Source organism: Callorhinus ursinus, unplaced genomic scaffold (genome assembly GCF_003265705.2).
Source record: "Callorhinus ursinus isolate GAN/ISIS: 27379988/994484 unplaced genomic scaffold, GSC_fseal_2.0 scaffold3, whole genome shotgun sequence".
Lineage (NCBI taxonomy): Eukaryota > Metazoa > Chordata > Mammalia > Carnivora > Otariidae > Callorhinus > Callorhinus ursinus.
In genome coordinates, this window is record NW_027397065.1 from 54,828,315 (window position 1) to 54,843,111 (window position 14,797).

The 14,797-nt window shown below is 36.5% G+C and overlaps 1 protein-coding gene across 8 annotated transcripts in view; it reads right to left on the reverse strand.

Annotated features, from left to right (window-relative positions):
- Nucleotides 1-874: 874 nt before the first annotated feature.
- Nucleotides 875-14,797, reverse strand: part of ITGA1 (integrin subunit alpha 1) — a 168,464-nt gene continuing 154,541 nt past the window's right edge. For 4 of the 8 annotated variants that reach the window (XM_073890924.1, XM_073890925.1, XM_073890922.1 and 1 more), the window contains 5 exons: nucleotides 14,686-14,778; nucleotides 13,433-13,505; nucleotides 12,458-12,574; nucleotides 6,960-7,055; nucleotides 875-3,760 (listed from right to left, as the gene is read on the reverse strand). In XM_073890924.1, the coding sequence (XP_073747025.1) occupies nucleotides 6,985-7,055; nucleotides 12,458-12,574; nucleotides 13,433-13,505; nucleotides 14,686-14,778 (354 nt within the window). In that variant the 3' untranslated portion in view covers nucleotides 875-3,760; nucleotides 6,960-6,984. The remainder of the gene's footprint in view (nucleotides 3,761-6,959; nucleotides 7,056-12,457; nucleotides 12,575-13,432; nucleotides 13,506-14,685; nucleotides 14,779-14,797) is intronic. The other 4 variants (XR_012377588.1, XR_012377586.1, XM_073890923.1 and 1 more) reach the window with 3 other exon arrangements.

Below are 14,797 nucleotides of genomic sequence, written 5' to 3' on the forward strand. Positions count from 1 at the left end.
TGTGTAATTACTACTAAAACTCCTTCCTGTATTTTCTTCCAGTCCTTATATATTAAATAACTATATTTCTTTGAATTATAGATTAAATAAAGAAAATAACTCTTTTTTTTCATTTCTTAGTATTTTTTTTGTTTCTCACCATGTGGTCCAATCTATTGTTATACAACAGATAATTTATTATTAAAACATCCCATTAGAAGAAGATATGTAGTAATACGGATTCTGTGGCTTTTGTGTCAAGTTTGCAAAAGACTAATCACATTGCTATATTGTGTACAGGAAACACCACAGACACACTTAATTTGCTTTTGTTTTTTCCTTTTAGACCATCAAAGTGAAAACCTACAAAGGAGCTAAAAAAAAAAAAGCTGGAGTTTTGGAAGAAATACTAATCTTGGATAAAATTTATGTACTTAAAATCACAACAATCACATTCTTCTTTGAATCATTTAAAAAAATTCATAGATAAGACAGGATGCTCCTTTACCTTGACGTAAGATGCACAGCTGATGCACAAGATAAGAAAGAATTATACTAAAAATACCAAACCTCTGACCTCAAATCACTGTACGGGATGTACCATATATTGGATATTCAAAATACTCTTTTACTCTCTCAGCTATTTCTAATTCTGTCACTTTAATGACTGTTACCTGATAACTGATTTTTAAAAATGGGTTTAAGTTAGGCATCTAATAAATTACTAGAGTCAACAAAGGTTGTGCTTCTTTGTTCTTGAGGAGATGAAAACAATTTCTTCTAATGAGTTTGTCCAATAAAAGTCTTACAGAAATGCACATACCCTTAACTTATTCATTTTAATGAGTTTATTCTGAGGTAAATAAAAAAAATACACAATGCAATATACCTGATGTCAGACCATGCTGAAAACTTTATTGGAGTGATATGATACGCGTTTCAGGGCAGTAGTTATTATATACAATATTCTTCTTCTTAATCAAATGGATACAATTCTTCACACTGTCTGTTAACAATTTTACACCCTCACAGTAGTAATACATAGTACACCATTCTCTTCACAGGCCAATGTTTCCTAATGAAGACAGCTGTTGCATCCTGCAATAAGGCCAAGAGATGTCAGAATTAAATGCGAAGTATTAGGATGTCCTGTATGAAATGATTCCAGTATGAAGAAGATCTGATGTGTTGCTGCTTCACATGATTGTTTTTACTTGAGACAAAGTGTACTAAACTCCAGGAAATTAGCCCCGGCTAATAAGCAAGGAAGAATATATTTTTATTTGATCAACAATTTACTTGTGCAAAGTACATGTGTTAGTATTGCATGGGGGTACGATGTGGTCTAAGGAAGCTTGCGGTATTTTGAGGAAGAAGGGTGTATATATAAAAGATAAATAGCTTTATTTCCTCTCCCCACCTCCATCCCCCCCCCCATGTTTTTTCTGTCTCTCAAGATGCAAGAAGCCTTGGGGGCATGATAGGAAGACTGCCAGTCTCAGGCTTTTGCAGAAGAGTTTCTAAAATTCCACTTAGTCTTTTTTTTCCCTCCCTAACGATGTGACTTGAAATATGGTAAAATCAAATATCATCATAGTTGGGAGTGTCACTGGTCCCTAGTTTATAGCCAGGGTTTCTGTGGTGTGTCAGATAATTAAAGGATTTCCAAGTCTCAACTCACCAGAGAAAACATGCAACCATGCAAAGTCCTGCAAGGGGCACGAGGTTTATAATGGCCTTGCCAAGGAAATTCCAAATCAAAACAAACCATCCCCATTGTGCACTTGAGAAGAGAAGAGATCAACTGGAAGGCAGAAGGCAGGAGGCAGAAAGATCCTGCAGATGGACTCTAGCTCCTGCTGTCCGGTCCTCATGGCACGGAAATTCTCCAGCCCGTGGCAGGAGGCAAATGCAAGGAAGTCTTAGGTAAAGTTCAGCACTCATTAGTTATGGGGGAAAGGTTTTGATATATTTAAAAAGGCAAAAAAAAAAAAAAAGGCTGACCTCAAAGCAGAGTACATTTGAAGTGATAACTCACCCTTGCATATTTTTCAGTATGGTAAATTTTCAGCAAGAAGTGCTTATGTGTATATCTGATATGGAGTGGGGCCAGGCTGATCTGGGGTGCAGTGAATTCAGGAGTTAAGCTCAGAGGCAGAAGTATCCATCCCCATCACTTAAGACCTGAACCTCCTGGTGCCAGATGTCACAGGGAACGATGGGGCTTAGGAGCTCCTTCAGGTTTCCTCAAGGTAGATGGTTAAAGGCTGTTACTTGGAATTTTTAAATTCAAGGTTAAATTTTAATATGAGGATCAAAGATACTGACTTCTTCACCAGATGACAATGTTAGATGTAGCTCTATTTTTGTTTTAGATAAGATGTTGCACAATAGTGCTTCCATTTGGGTAACAGCAGAACTGAGCCTTTTGTAATGTACTGCAGAGTTAACATCTAGGGGTGATTTCAGAAGTTCTGTGTAGGGGAGGTTTAGGGACAGCAGTTTGATATGAAGGGGTTGCTGAGTGGACTCATCTTGAAGCTCTGTTTGCATTAAAAAATTTCTGCTGTTTACAATTAAATTACATTAAAAAATAGTATCAGTCTGAAGATTTTAGAGCCCTCTTTTAATTTTTTGGATTATTATGGCCATGGGTGAGGATGGAGATTGTAGGGTGCTGGTGGCTACATCCTACCCTTGGCATAGTTGCTGACAGCGTCCCACAAAGGTTGGCAAATCTGTTAAAGATATTACTTCTCTGAGGTACAGGGCATTTTGTCCCATTACATTATGCCTATATCATGTTATGCCTTTAGAGTGTCACAGAAGAACTGAGGCCTGAAATCCTGTATAAATGATCAGTTCATTGAAGCTGGTATTCACAGCAAACAGAGAGCACATATAAACAGATTTTCCTCCAATAGTCTTCTTGAAACTCTCCCTTGGTGTTGGGGGTTAGGGGCGATCACTAATGCAGAGGACTTGAGAGGTGTTGAAAATAAATGAAGGATGCAGAGGATATTATTTTCTAAAAAAGGATTTGCCAGAAGCCTCCTTATTTGAACAATAACATGACTGCACCAAGCACATTGAATCATGCTTTAAATCTGGGTCTTCCCTAGTTTTCTCAGTGTTGTGCCAAGCAAGACAGTTAATTCACACAGAGCATGTTACCACATTTGACAAAGGCATTATCCTCTATGAAAGACACTGCCTGGAGCTGGAGGGGTGGCCATTCACCCTACAAGCTGTGGCCCTTGCAGAGGATGCCTGGGGAGAATGTGGGCACAGCTTTTCACAGCTGCTACAATCCAGCTTGAGTCAAACACTGTGCAACCACCTTTTGCTTTTGGTACAGATATTTGTTTTCCAATTGAGTCTAGATATTGGTTTTGTAAAAGGAAAAGAGAATATATATATTTATAGGTATTAATAGGTATTTGCATGTGTAGGTACATTTATCATGGTTGAGTAAGCATCAAATTTTACAAAAATATCTCCCTCTATAAGCCTCATTTTAAGCATACTGATGACATGGAAATATTCAGAGATTAAATTGCCCGTGACTTTAAGGCTCAAAGAAAATAACTGAATAAATTGGACAACTGAATTTCAAATTGGATCATAGAAATTACAAATATTTGCAAAGGATGAACTTTCACAGTATCGTTTCAGGGTTCTGGATTCCTTGAGAAAGTAAGACAGCTTCTTTGTGGCTGTGAAGGTCTGATTTTCATTGTGTCACCCTTTGTATTTTCTTGCTTTCAACTCCTTGCTTTGCCTGAAAATTTATATGATTTTATTAATATTAAAGGAAAGCTATAATTCTAGAAATTGAAATTGAAGAATGAGGGATAGCATTATGTCTGCTGGGCTTGAGATGAGCATTTAAAGCATTAATTTGAAATACAATTATATTGTGTGTATTTATGTATGTATATATATCTAACATGTTACATCTCTGTATCTGTTATCTATCTATCATCTATCTATTGTCTATTATTATCATCTAATCTATTTCTTTTTTTTAAGATTTTATTTATTTATTCATGAGAGATGGAGAGAGAGAGAGAAAGAAGCAGAAGGGGAAGCAGGCTCCCAAGCAGCAGGAAGCCCGACGCGGGACTCGATCCCAGGACCCTGGGATCATGACCTGAGCCGAAGGCAGACGCCTAACCATCTGAGCCACCCAGGCGCCCCTCATCTAATCTATTTCAATGGTGTGCTGAAGCCAGCTTACACTGGTTCATAAGAGTTGACAGATCAATTTTCAGGAGTTTTGCAAGCTGGTTAGGGTTATATTGGTAGCTTGAAAATGGCCATGGCAAGCCTATTTAAATCATGGAAATAGGCAAATTATACAAATCAGGGATTTTTTTTCCTCCTGAAGAGCCAGTTGTTGAATAATTTACCAATATACCATTCTAAGTTTGGTCTGGAAAGGGACTTCATACATATTTTAGTTCACAATGGAAGAAATAATCAACTTTGTAAAATACCAAAGTTAAAAAAAAGTTTTTGGCATAAACTCATATTCTTAAATAGCACTCACTTTTCTTATTAAGTGCTTTAGAATAAAATGATAGTTTAGTATATTTCTTAATCATTGATTATGTTTTAGAACATTTGTACTGTTGACTTATTATTTTAATCAAACCTTCCACATTTATCTTTTAGATAGTTGCAGAACTGTGCACTAAAGTTAAATATTAATGAAAATGAATGAATGAATTAATGAAAACGGATGAATCAAACTTTTCTTGTTGGTGTAGCTTTTGTGTTTATTTTTTTGTCATTTTTGTCAAACCCTGTTATTTGGTATTATTGAGGTATTTCGTATTTGATTTGTGTTTGTCCATTCGTGTGTGTGTACATGTGTGTTTACACACACATACAGATGCTCACACATAAAGCTCAACAAATAATAGTATTAGGGAAAAGGGATATCTGGTTCATTAAACATTCTATTTGAAAACTGGGAACAACTTATGTTAAAAACTGTGCCAGGCTTATAAGTAGCTATTTGATCTGTCCGAATGGTTCTTCCTGTCTTTTCTAACAAGTTCAAAATGCCATTGTTTCCATCTTTCCCCTCTGGGTTAATATCGTATTTGGTTGAAATGTGCACATTCCTGTTTCAGCGAATGCTTTGCCTAGCAGTCATAGAGACCAAGTGTGAATTTAAGTTTACCTGTTCGATTTACTTCTAAGAATGTGCTGAGATTGGAGCTGAGTTGCCGAGCAGGCTGTGCAATGCAGTGACTCCGAATAAGAGAGAGCCTGAGTTCTGTTGGGCAAAGAAAGAACAGGTGGGGAGAGTGATTTCTGAACCTGGAGATAGGTAGTGGGAATGAAGGAAACTCCCGAAGTGGATATTTCTGAACAATGACCAGCAGGAGGATATCAAATCTCTGGAAAGTTTGAGCTTTTCTTCTAGTATTGATGACCTCAGCACTTCCCAGGTGCATGACTTTGATCGTCAGATCGTAGACATAGATGTGGAGAGCCACAAGGGAGGCCGACTCTGAGTCGGCCTTGGAAATTCCTTGGAAATTAGTTTTAAAAATTAAACCTATGTCATTTAAGTTCGCCCTTGATTTGATGCTTTTTGAGAATAGGAGAGTCCAGGACTTTCGGGATAAGTTGCTGGACAGGTAGGTGCTGGTCTTGTGATGGTCAGCCCGGTGGAGAGATGGAGTTGTTACAGAAGTATCAGCAAATTTTACAGCAGTAGTTCACACATGCGGCTATAATACATTCATCCACTGTTACTTTCCTAAGAAACGGAGCAACCTACGAGCTTATGCTGCAGTAGAGTCCAATGCACCATAATGATCACTTCAGGAGCAAAGAAGCTCATACAGAGGTGTGATATCTTTCTTTTGGTGCAAGTTCCAACCTAAGATTCTTTAAAATACATTTCCAGAGTTCTATTTAAATATGGATATGCCACACTAAAAAAGCAGTGGCTTCTTGGTAAAATACAATACCGAAATGGAATACTGACTTTCATAAAAATAAGAAATGTGTTTGGAAATTTAAATACCTTTTAAAAAATTAAAAACAAACGTACTCTCACAGCTTGAGGGTTTAAATGAACCATGTGCCAAGGAGTTGAGAAAGCTCCTACTTTGGGTTACATCCTGGGACTCCTAGCGTTCAAAAGCCGCCCAGCTGGGCATTTCCGTGGCATCTGCATGTTCCATTCAGAAGCCATCTTAGCATATCCCGCACACAACATGGCTTTTCATGACAAATCACTGGTATGCCCCACAAAACTTCTGTGAAGTGTTGTTTTCAGCATAAAAGTTTTGAGTTTTAGGGCTCATGTCAAAATTAAGCATGTTCTGTGAAAGCTTAAATTAATTCTTTCAGTGAGTTGCCTTTAAACAAGTCTATCTTCGTTTTCCATCAGCTCAATTTTTCTAAACACTTTGAAAACAAAAAACAAAAAACTTTCCAAGTACAGAACCGAAGACAAAGATGCTGAATGCATTCTCTGTGACTTAATTCTATTTTCATTCCATGTTTTATATATACTCTACCCAGGAAAATTTTCTCATTTAAATAGGGAGAAGTGATCTTTTTCAGTTAATTTCTTTCTTGTCATTTACAAATGTTGACTATCATGCTGAATGTAGATATCCATCAGGAATCAATGGAAAAAGTTTAATTTATCGATGATCATAAAAATCTTTTTATGCATTCCTTAAATACTCTGGATGCTGATTTAATATATAAACATATTTGTACAAGTTATTCTTCATCTTCAAAACACTTTGTAATTCTACTTAACACAAATGAGTAATTATTTAAAAATATTTTTCTTCATTTTACAAAATATATCTTTCTGGTATTGTTTTTGGATCTTCCTTGATCTGTCATTTTCCAAATGATTAATCCCTGATGGATTACATAAAGTTATGTGACTATGTCTTTAACTGTAATAATAAATTTCTTGTCACATATTTGAGGCAAACCTGAGGATAGATCATCGAATAACTGTTATTTTTTTCCTCCTGTAAAATATGTCATTTCTCCATTTTCTTCTTTAGTGGTCTTTTGAAGAATCCAATCTGTTGAGAAAATACCAAACATAACACAATTAATTATTTGAATTTAGATAATAAATGCTAATTTCCTTGGATAAAATTTAATACTACGTTAGTGATTCTGGGCATTCAAATAATTAATATAATTGAGATTTTTTTCATTGACCTATTAAGTAATATTGACTGTCAAGAAATGACATTTGTCAAATTGCTATTTCATTTTAAACTTTTTTGTTGGTTAAATATATCATGTCTCCTAGTAAAAACTAGTACATGTGGTTTTTACTAGTACTAGGGAAAATATTTGGAAAGACATATAAACTACAGTTAGCTGGCATTAAATGGCACTTTGCCATCATCTTTTTTCTCAGGGATGTGGCAGAGAAATTCCATCAAATAACTGATGGTCACAAAGTGAGGTCATTAGAGCTGGGGGAGGGAATCTGGCACATGCACCATGGCTGAGGGTGGGGGAGATTTGAGTTGTCTGGATTAACTTTAAATGTGTTAGAACATCTGCCTTTATAGGCTTGACAGGAAGTGCCTCTTGAAAACATGCTGTATCATTTGGATATGAAAAGGAACTCACTGAACATAAAAGAAATTTCACAAAGGGGTGAATGTGGGTTACTTTTCATTATACTTTGTAATTTGGGTCATCATAAAAATTATAAGTGCTTTATTTATTTCCTGCTGTACATTATAATAAAAATAAGTATAGGGGCTGGAAGGGACCTTTGTAATAATCTTATCTAAAATGTGGGTATTTTAAATAAAAGGAAATTAAGCATCCTAGAGAAGTGTTTTTTTTAAGTTCGTATTTTTTTTTTATTTGAGAGTGGATTATAATAGTTCAAGCAGACAATGAGTTAATTCTTCGAAAGTATAGTACCTCCGTATCATTTTAATAATGAAGTTATGGTGAATTATGCAAGAGAATGGTATATTTTCAAGAAATCATTATTGAATAATTGAGAGCTTAGATGGGATAAATAGTCAAAATGCAGTTTTAAGTTAGAGCAGGTAACTTCTTTATGTCTTTCGCCATGACAGGGCTTTATGTCCTCCATCATGTCAGGGTCTAGCGGGTGGTAGATGAGGAAAAGGTGACAACAGAGAAATAAACGTGAAAAAACAATAAATTTGTCCTGCTTCAAGGGGCAGTTCTGTGTCTCAGGGTTTTTTCTTTGAGCCAACAATAAAAGTTCTGGATTCACAAACTATCAAGTCTCCTTACCTTGTGCCTGCAGGTCCTGAGTTGAAACTAAATCCAACAAGGCTTTCGCAGGAGCAGGTGGTGAATGTAAGACTTTTCTCTCTCCTGTCCTGCCCTGCTCTCGCTCTCTTCTCCTTTCCCTCTCAAGTCTTTCTGCATCTTTTCAACCTTCCTTTGCTTTCACATACTAAATGTTCTATTTTATTTTATTTTTTATTTTTAAGATTTATTTGAGAGAGAGAGCAAGAGCGAGCAAGTAGTAGGGGTGGGGGAGAGGGGCAGGGGGAGGGGGAGAGAGAGAATCCCAAGCAGATTCCCTGCTGAGCACGGAGTCCCATGCAGGGCTCCGTCTCACAACCCTGAGATCATGACCTAAGCTGAAATCAAGAGTTGGATGCTCAACCAACTGAGCCACTAAGGGCTCTATTTTAAAACTAAATTGTGTTATCTGAACTTTTCCACTCAACTAATTCTACTAACATGGTTTGTTAGTGGAAGTTGGGTCATAAGAATGCAGACTAGGTGAATGCAGTACATAGCTTCAAACTGGCTGGGGCCAATACTAGCTAAAATTAAAAACCAGTTAAGTTTGTTTTCAGTGCCCAGACTAACAACTTTCACTTTCCTTCTTTGCCTTTCCATATTTACTTATCAGTAAGTTCTAGGTCTTATTTATGCTTATCCTTAGTTCAAAACCCTACGGCAAAGGGTCAGATTCAACAGTACCTGGTAGAAATTACGGGCTTACTGACTATAATATGGAATAAATGTTGAATGAATAAATTTAACTAATGTATAAAAGACTAAAAAATGGTGGCGCTATTCCCTGTCCACATCCACCAAGGATATGTGTATTGGATGAGGAATAAAGCTTTCGGATTAGTAAATAAATCATCAGTGATGGAACTTCAGCCATCAGTATGAAATCAAGTTAAGAGAGAAAAACGTTCTGCTTTCTTAGGGCTTCTCTGTGGGCTGAGTCTCACTTCAATCTATTCAATTATATTGGCCTGACTGGGCTTCTCCCTCAATGTGTGGTACTATATTCCAGACCCTGTTTCTCAATCTATTTAAAACTGTGCCCCCTAAAAGCCTTCTCTCTTCAATATTAAGTATGACAAGGGATGCCTAGGTGGCTCAGTCATTAAGCGTCTGCTTTCGGCTCAGGTCATGATCCCAGGGTCGTGGGATCGAGTCCTGCATCGGGCTCCCTGCTAGGCGGGAAGCCTGCGTCTCCCTCTCCCACTGCCCCTGCTTGTGTTCCTGCTCTTGCTATCTCTCTCTCTGTCAAATAAATAAATAAAATATTTAAAAAATAAAAAAATATTAAGTATAACAAGCTACTACTAAGATTTTGAAAAACTTTAATTTCTACCACGTGTACTGCAAGGATAAATTATATAAAGACAGCGCTTTTTGAAATAGAGTCACAGCTCCAGGAAGAATCTTTGGCCTGTTCCCTGTATGGACCCTGGGAGTTCCAATGAATTTCCAGAGTGGTCAGATTTGTTGTTGTTGTTGTTTTTTTAATTTTTAAGTTTTATTTATTTATTTGAGAGAGAGATAGTAAGAGAGAGAGAGAGAGCACGAGCAGGGGAGGAGGGAGAAGCAGGCTCCCCATCCATCAGAGAGCCTGATGCAGGGCTTGATCCCCGATGCGGGGCTTGATCCCAGGACTCTGGGATCATGACCTGAGCCGAAAGAAGACGCTTAACTGACTGAGCCACCCAGGTGCCCCAGAGTGGTCAGATTTGGAAGAAGGAGGAAGAAGGGATAGTCCTGAAATTTCTGCTCCCGGTCTAGTAAGTGTAAAAAAAAGTCCCTGGGTAGCTCTTCTGAGTCTTCTGCAGACCAAATACATGCTTCAGGGAAGTTCCACATGGCTTTAAGCAGGAGGAGGGGCAATTAATCTTTGTAGTATAATGGAGCTGCCGAAAGTCCGAATCCAACCAGGGACTCTCATTCCAAAACAAAATATTTTTATACATTTCAGAGAGTTCATGACCCTCTTGAACAAAATCCAATTCCTGGAGCTCCAGAATAAAGAGCCCTGCCTAGAGGCTTCTAGCAGTGAGAGATACTGGAAAAGGATGGGCTTTGCTGATAGAGCTTTGCTTGCATCCAGTCCTTTACTAGCTGGTAATCTTGGGAGAGTTACTTAACTTCTCTTTGTTTTAATGTCCTCAAATATAACATGTAGTTAATATACTTTGTTGAAAAGGTTGTAAACACAACAGAGTGAATAAAAGCAAGAGGGAACACAAAGCAAGGGGTTAACAGTGTTGGCAAGGAAGTAAAATGGTCTGGATTTCGGTCCTTACTCTGAATCTGATAAACCATGTGGCCTTGGGGAACATATTTAACTCTTGTACGTCCCAGCATCTCATTAATAAAATGAGGTTCATAGTCGTGTCTTTCTCAGAGGGCTGATGCTAACATTAAAGTGGAAAAGTTTAAAACAGTTGCATGTTGAAAGCATTCAGTAAGTCCTAATTCTCTTCCCTCCCTAATTCTCTTCTCTTCCCCCTCCCTGTGGAGTCGCGGATCTGATCACTGGATCTCCCACTGAACTGGTTGAACTAACTGCACCTACTGGTCAGAACAGTCCAAAGGTTGCTAAATGACCTTCCTTCCTGGGCCTAAAGAGATCCAAGAAGCCAGCAGAACATATCAACAAAACATTTATTGGATGGAAGAATGTGTTTATTTTTACCTTTATTCGTCTTCAGACTGGTGGCCAAAAAAACTAGGTGAATAAAACTTAATTGTTTTAAGCAGAGATATGCCACCAGAGAAAATCTATCCAAATATCAGCTCTGGCTTTCCTTTTCTCTTGTCAGCTGTCTCCTAAAACTACATGGGCAAGTGCAGTGCTCAGAATAGAAAAGCACACTTAAAGAAATCCGTAAAATGCTCTCTGGAGTAGAGGCGCGTAGAAGTGAAGAAACCACAATCTTTGTTTCAAGCACAACCTCTAAGACAGGTCTTGGGGACCACGGTGTGGCAAAGCCAGGTATTACAGACAAAGCACTGATAACCCTGCAGTGTAGAAGGAGCTGCAGGTTTGAGAAAGCCAGGAATTCTTAGAGACTTTGCGAGAGAAAAGCTATGGTTTCTATTTACTGAACTAAATGTTACTGACCTACACCTTTAACATGGCTTTGTTTATCATCCTCTGTGAGTGCAATCCCCCCAAAAGAGGAAGTTAGGCATTGTAAGCGAGTCAAAAAGGTAGAACTGTTGGCAATTTGTGGGACAGAAATTTATTATTTAAACTATTTGATTAAAGAGAATTCTGCTGCTCAGGTATTAGAAAAAAAATGAATATGTAACCACAACCTGTATTTTTTAACAGAGTTTAGCTATTTAATAAAGCAATTTGGTAAAATATAGGGTGGTATAATGTTAGAATGAATACCAATTTGATGTTTCATTGGAAAAAAACATTAAATTCAACTTTTCGATAGAATTTTGTTCTCTATTAAATTTAGTGTAAATTCTGTCATCTCAGTTCTGCTTAATTTGAAAGTGATACAGCTAAGAATTTGAAAAATCTCACACACCTCAGTATAAGCAAAATATCTATGTAAATATATGGATTTATCCAATAGAAATAGTTTTACAAGAGGATTTGAAATAGGAGTCAGTAAAACAGTAAGATTTCTCTTTCATCAACTAAGTAATAAATTTATCCTCTCTCACTCAGGCACACAACTATTGCATAAAATGTGGCATATTTCTTCATATATTAAAGAAATCTTAGTTTTTAAGATACAGAGAGATATGTATTTGGACAAGGCTCATCTTAACCATTCTACTGTTTATATATTCTTAAACTGATATAAGAACTCATTTTGTCCTTTTTTTATAAAAGAGAGTTTTCATTCTTCTTTATTTATAAAAGTAATGCATACTTCATTTACAATTCTCAATGTTATAGACATATAAAGGTCTTTTACAATCCCAATCTCCAGAGAGATCCATCATGATTTTTGGATTTGTTTATTTACTTTTTTTTTTTTTTACAAAACTGGGATCAAGTTGTACACAGCGTTTGGGAAATACATTTTTTTCTTTTGTCTTGGTCATCATCTCAATATTTTTAATGGTTGTATAATACCATATTACACAGCATGGATAAATAATAATTTATTTCACCAATTTGTTGTTGATAGTTGAAATAGAAAGTCAAAGGAACTTTGGTGCTTACCTTCCACAGTGCTAATATGAGCAGCATTAATAGCAATAATCCAGCAAAAGCACTCAATAGGATGACCCATAATGGCACTCTGCCCGGCAGTCCATCTTTGGATATTTGAATAGCAAACTGAAATTTATTAAACAAGACTGTTAACATTGATAAACACCTGTTACAATTCTTGGTACATTGAGTTCTTGCAGGCTATAATTTTCTACCAAACAATGTACTTAATCTGACTACTACATACAGAGAAAACCTTGAGTTTACATTTAAAAATGTCCCTCATCTATTAAAAATCTCTAAGGATGTCAAATTTATTATTACCCAAAATATTTATAATCTTATGCTTTAGAAATGTACACGTAAAGAGTAAACTGTCCATCAATCAGAATGCTAGGGAGCAGAGGTGAATTTAACTCAGTGAGAACCAAAAGTATTACATATTTTAAGGATTTATTGATTGACTTTAGTGCATTATCATGATGGTAAAAGTTTAGGCTGGAGCGTTACCACAGGTTGTTGACATCATCAACCTGAGTAGGTGGTCTTCTAATTCTAATTTTCATGTGTTTTATTTTTTGTCTACAAATTTACATATAATTTTCATATGGTAAAATGCACAAATCTCAAGTGGACAGATAACATGAATTTTTGCACATATATTCACCCCTATGTATTTTTATCAGACTGCACTGTCCCTGCCAGTCGACTTCTCTTCAGTCTGTATATTAGGTCTTAACTGAAGGAAAACTTGGAGGTAAACAGCTGTTAGTGTCGCAGCCACTCAATGCGGCACCCAAACCGCAGCGAGACTTGTCTGCCCTGGGTCTCATCCCAAGGTTTCTGAGAAAAAACTAATTCAGTGTAGATCTCAACAATGAATGACAGCTCAAGTTTCTGTGTTTGCTTGTCACAGGGAACATCTCAATTCCTAAAGCTAGAGGGCAGACTGGAGGTAAAAAAGAGAACAGGGGAGATATTTACATATATTGGCTGCTGGTACAAACTCCTCAGATGGCGACGGGTGGGTCACTGCTGACGCTTTGGGGACACAGAGCTGGCATGAATGTACATATGTACAGAATAAGATCTTAGAAGACAGATTTCAAATGCATCTAAAACAATTCCCTGAACTGATAGATACAGAAGCTGAACTCTGGATGGGATCAATGACTTCTCTAAGATCACACAATTACAAAATGATCACTTCTAGTAATTTTAACGATGGGCGTACAATTTTCTTTTAGGCTAAGATGTTGAATAATAGTTCAAAATGGGGAATTTTAAGCTAACATTTAGGGGAAATAAAGCTAATTATAAAATTTCAACAAAACACATCCAGGAATCAAAAGTACTCTTTTCCAATATAATTTACACTCAGTTTTGGGGGGGGCGGTGCTTACTGGTAAAATTTTGGCTTCTCTGCATGTGGAACAACTTTGCATTTATCAGTGTTCTTTATAATGTAAATAAACGTTATATGCATATGTTCTTTAAAGGTGAATACTTACCAGGGGTCATTGACACTGGAATTATTTGAGATAAGTATTAATTTGAAATAAGAAATTTTTAAACATCTGAATGTTATGTAGCTTCCAAATAAAATTATATGACTCATACTATCCACATGGGACATTTAAACTCTCCCATGATAAGAGGAGAAATGCTTACATAGCCACATCAGTAACAAGTATTCTGGCCTTATTTTATAATAAAACAGGAGGAAAAACATCAAACCATTTTATTTTTACCAAGGACTGAAATGTGAATTTGTATGAGGGAATATTTCATTTTTGCTTCAGATCTCCCAATGACTAAATGAAGAAAACCTTTCAAAATTTACATTTATTTCTGTACAGTGTACACTTTCTTTAAAGTGTTTTTCAAGTCTGCTCTTCAGATGTCAACTGCATTTTACAATGTAAGTTTTTAAGGAGGAAAATCACAAATGCATCATTTGTTATCAAGGTGAAAGTAAAAACAATTTATTGTGATAGTTACAAGCGGTAAAGTCAAACATGGCATGTTAATTGTAAATATCATGGTTTTTCCCAGTTTCTTACAAAGAAGACTGAAATCACACTTGAAGCTAATTAAGTATAATTTGAAGCAAAAAGTATCTGTTACTTAGTGACTAGCTAGTTGCTGCCTTAGGTTCTATAAGCAATTATAAAACATTATGTCATAGAATTCAGAGTGAAATGTATAATGTTTTCAAAACTTAGAGTTGCTCTTACCTCTCTTTTTTGATTGCCAGTACTTAAAATCAGTGATGTATTTTCACTCTGAAGGTCTGCCCTTACAGTAAGATTTAAGCTGGAAAAATGTGCCTGAAAAGCAAACAGGATT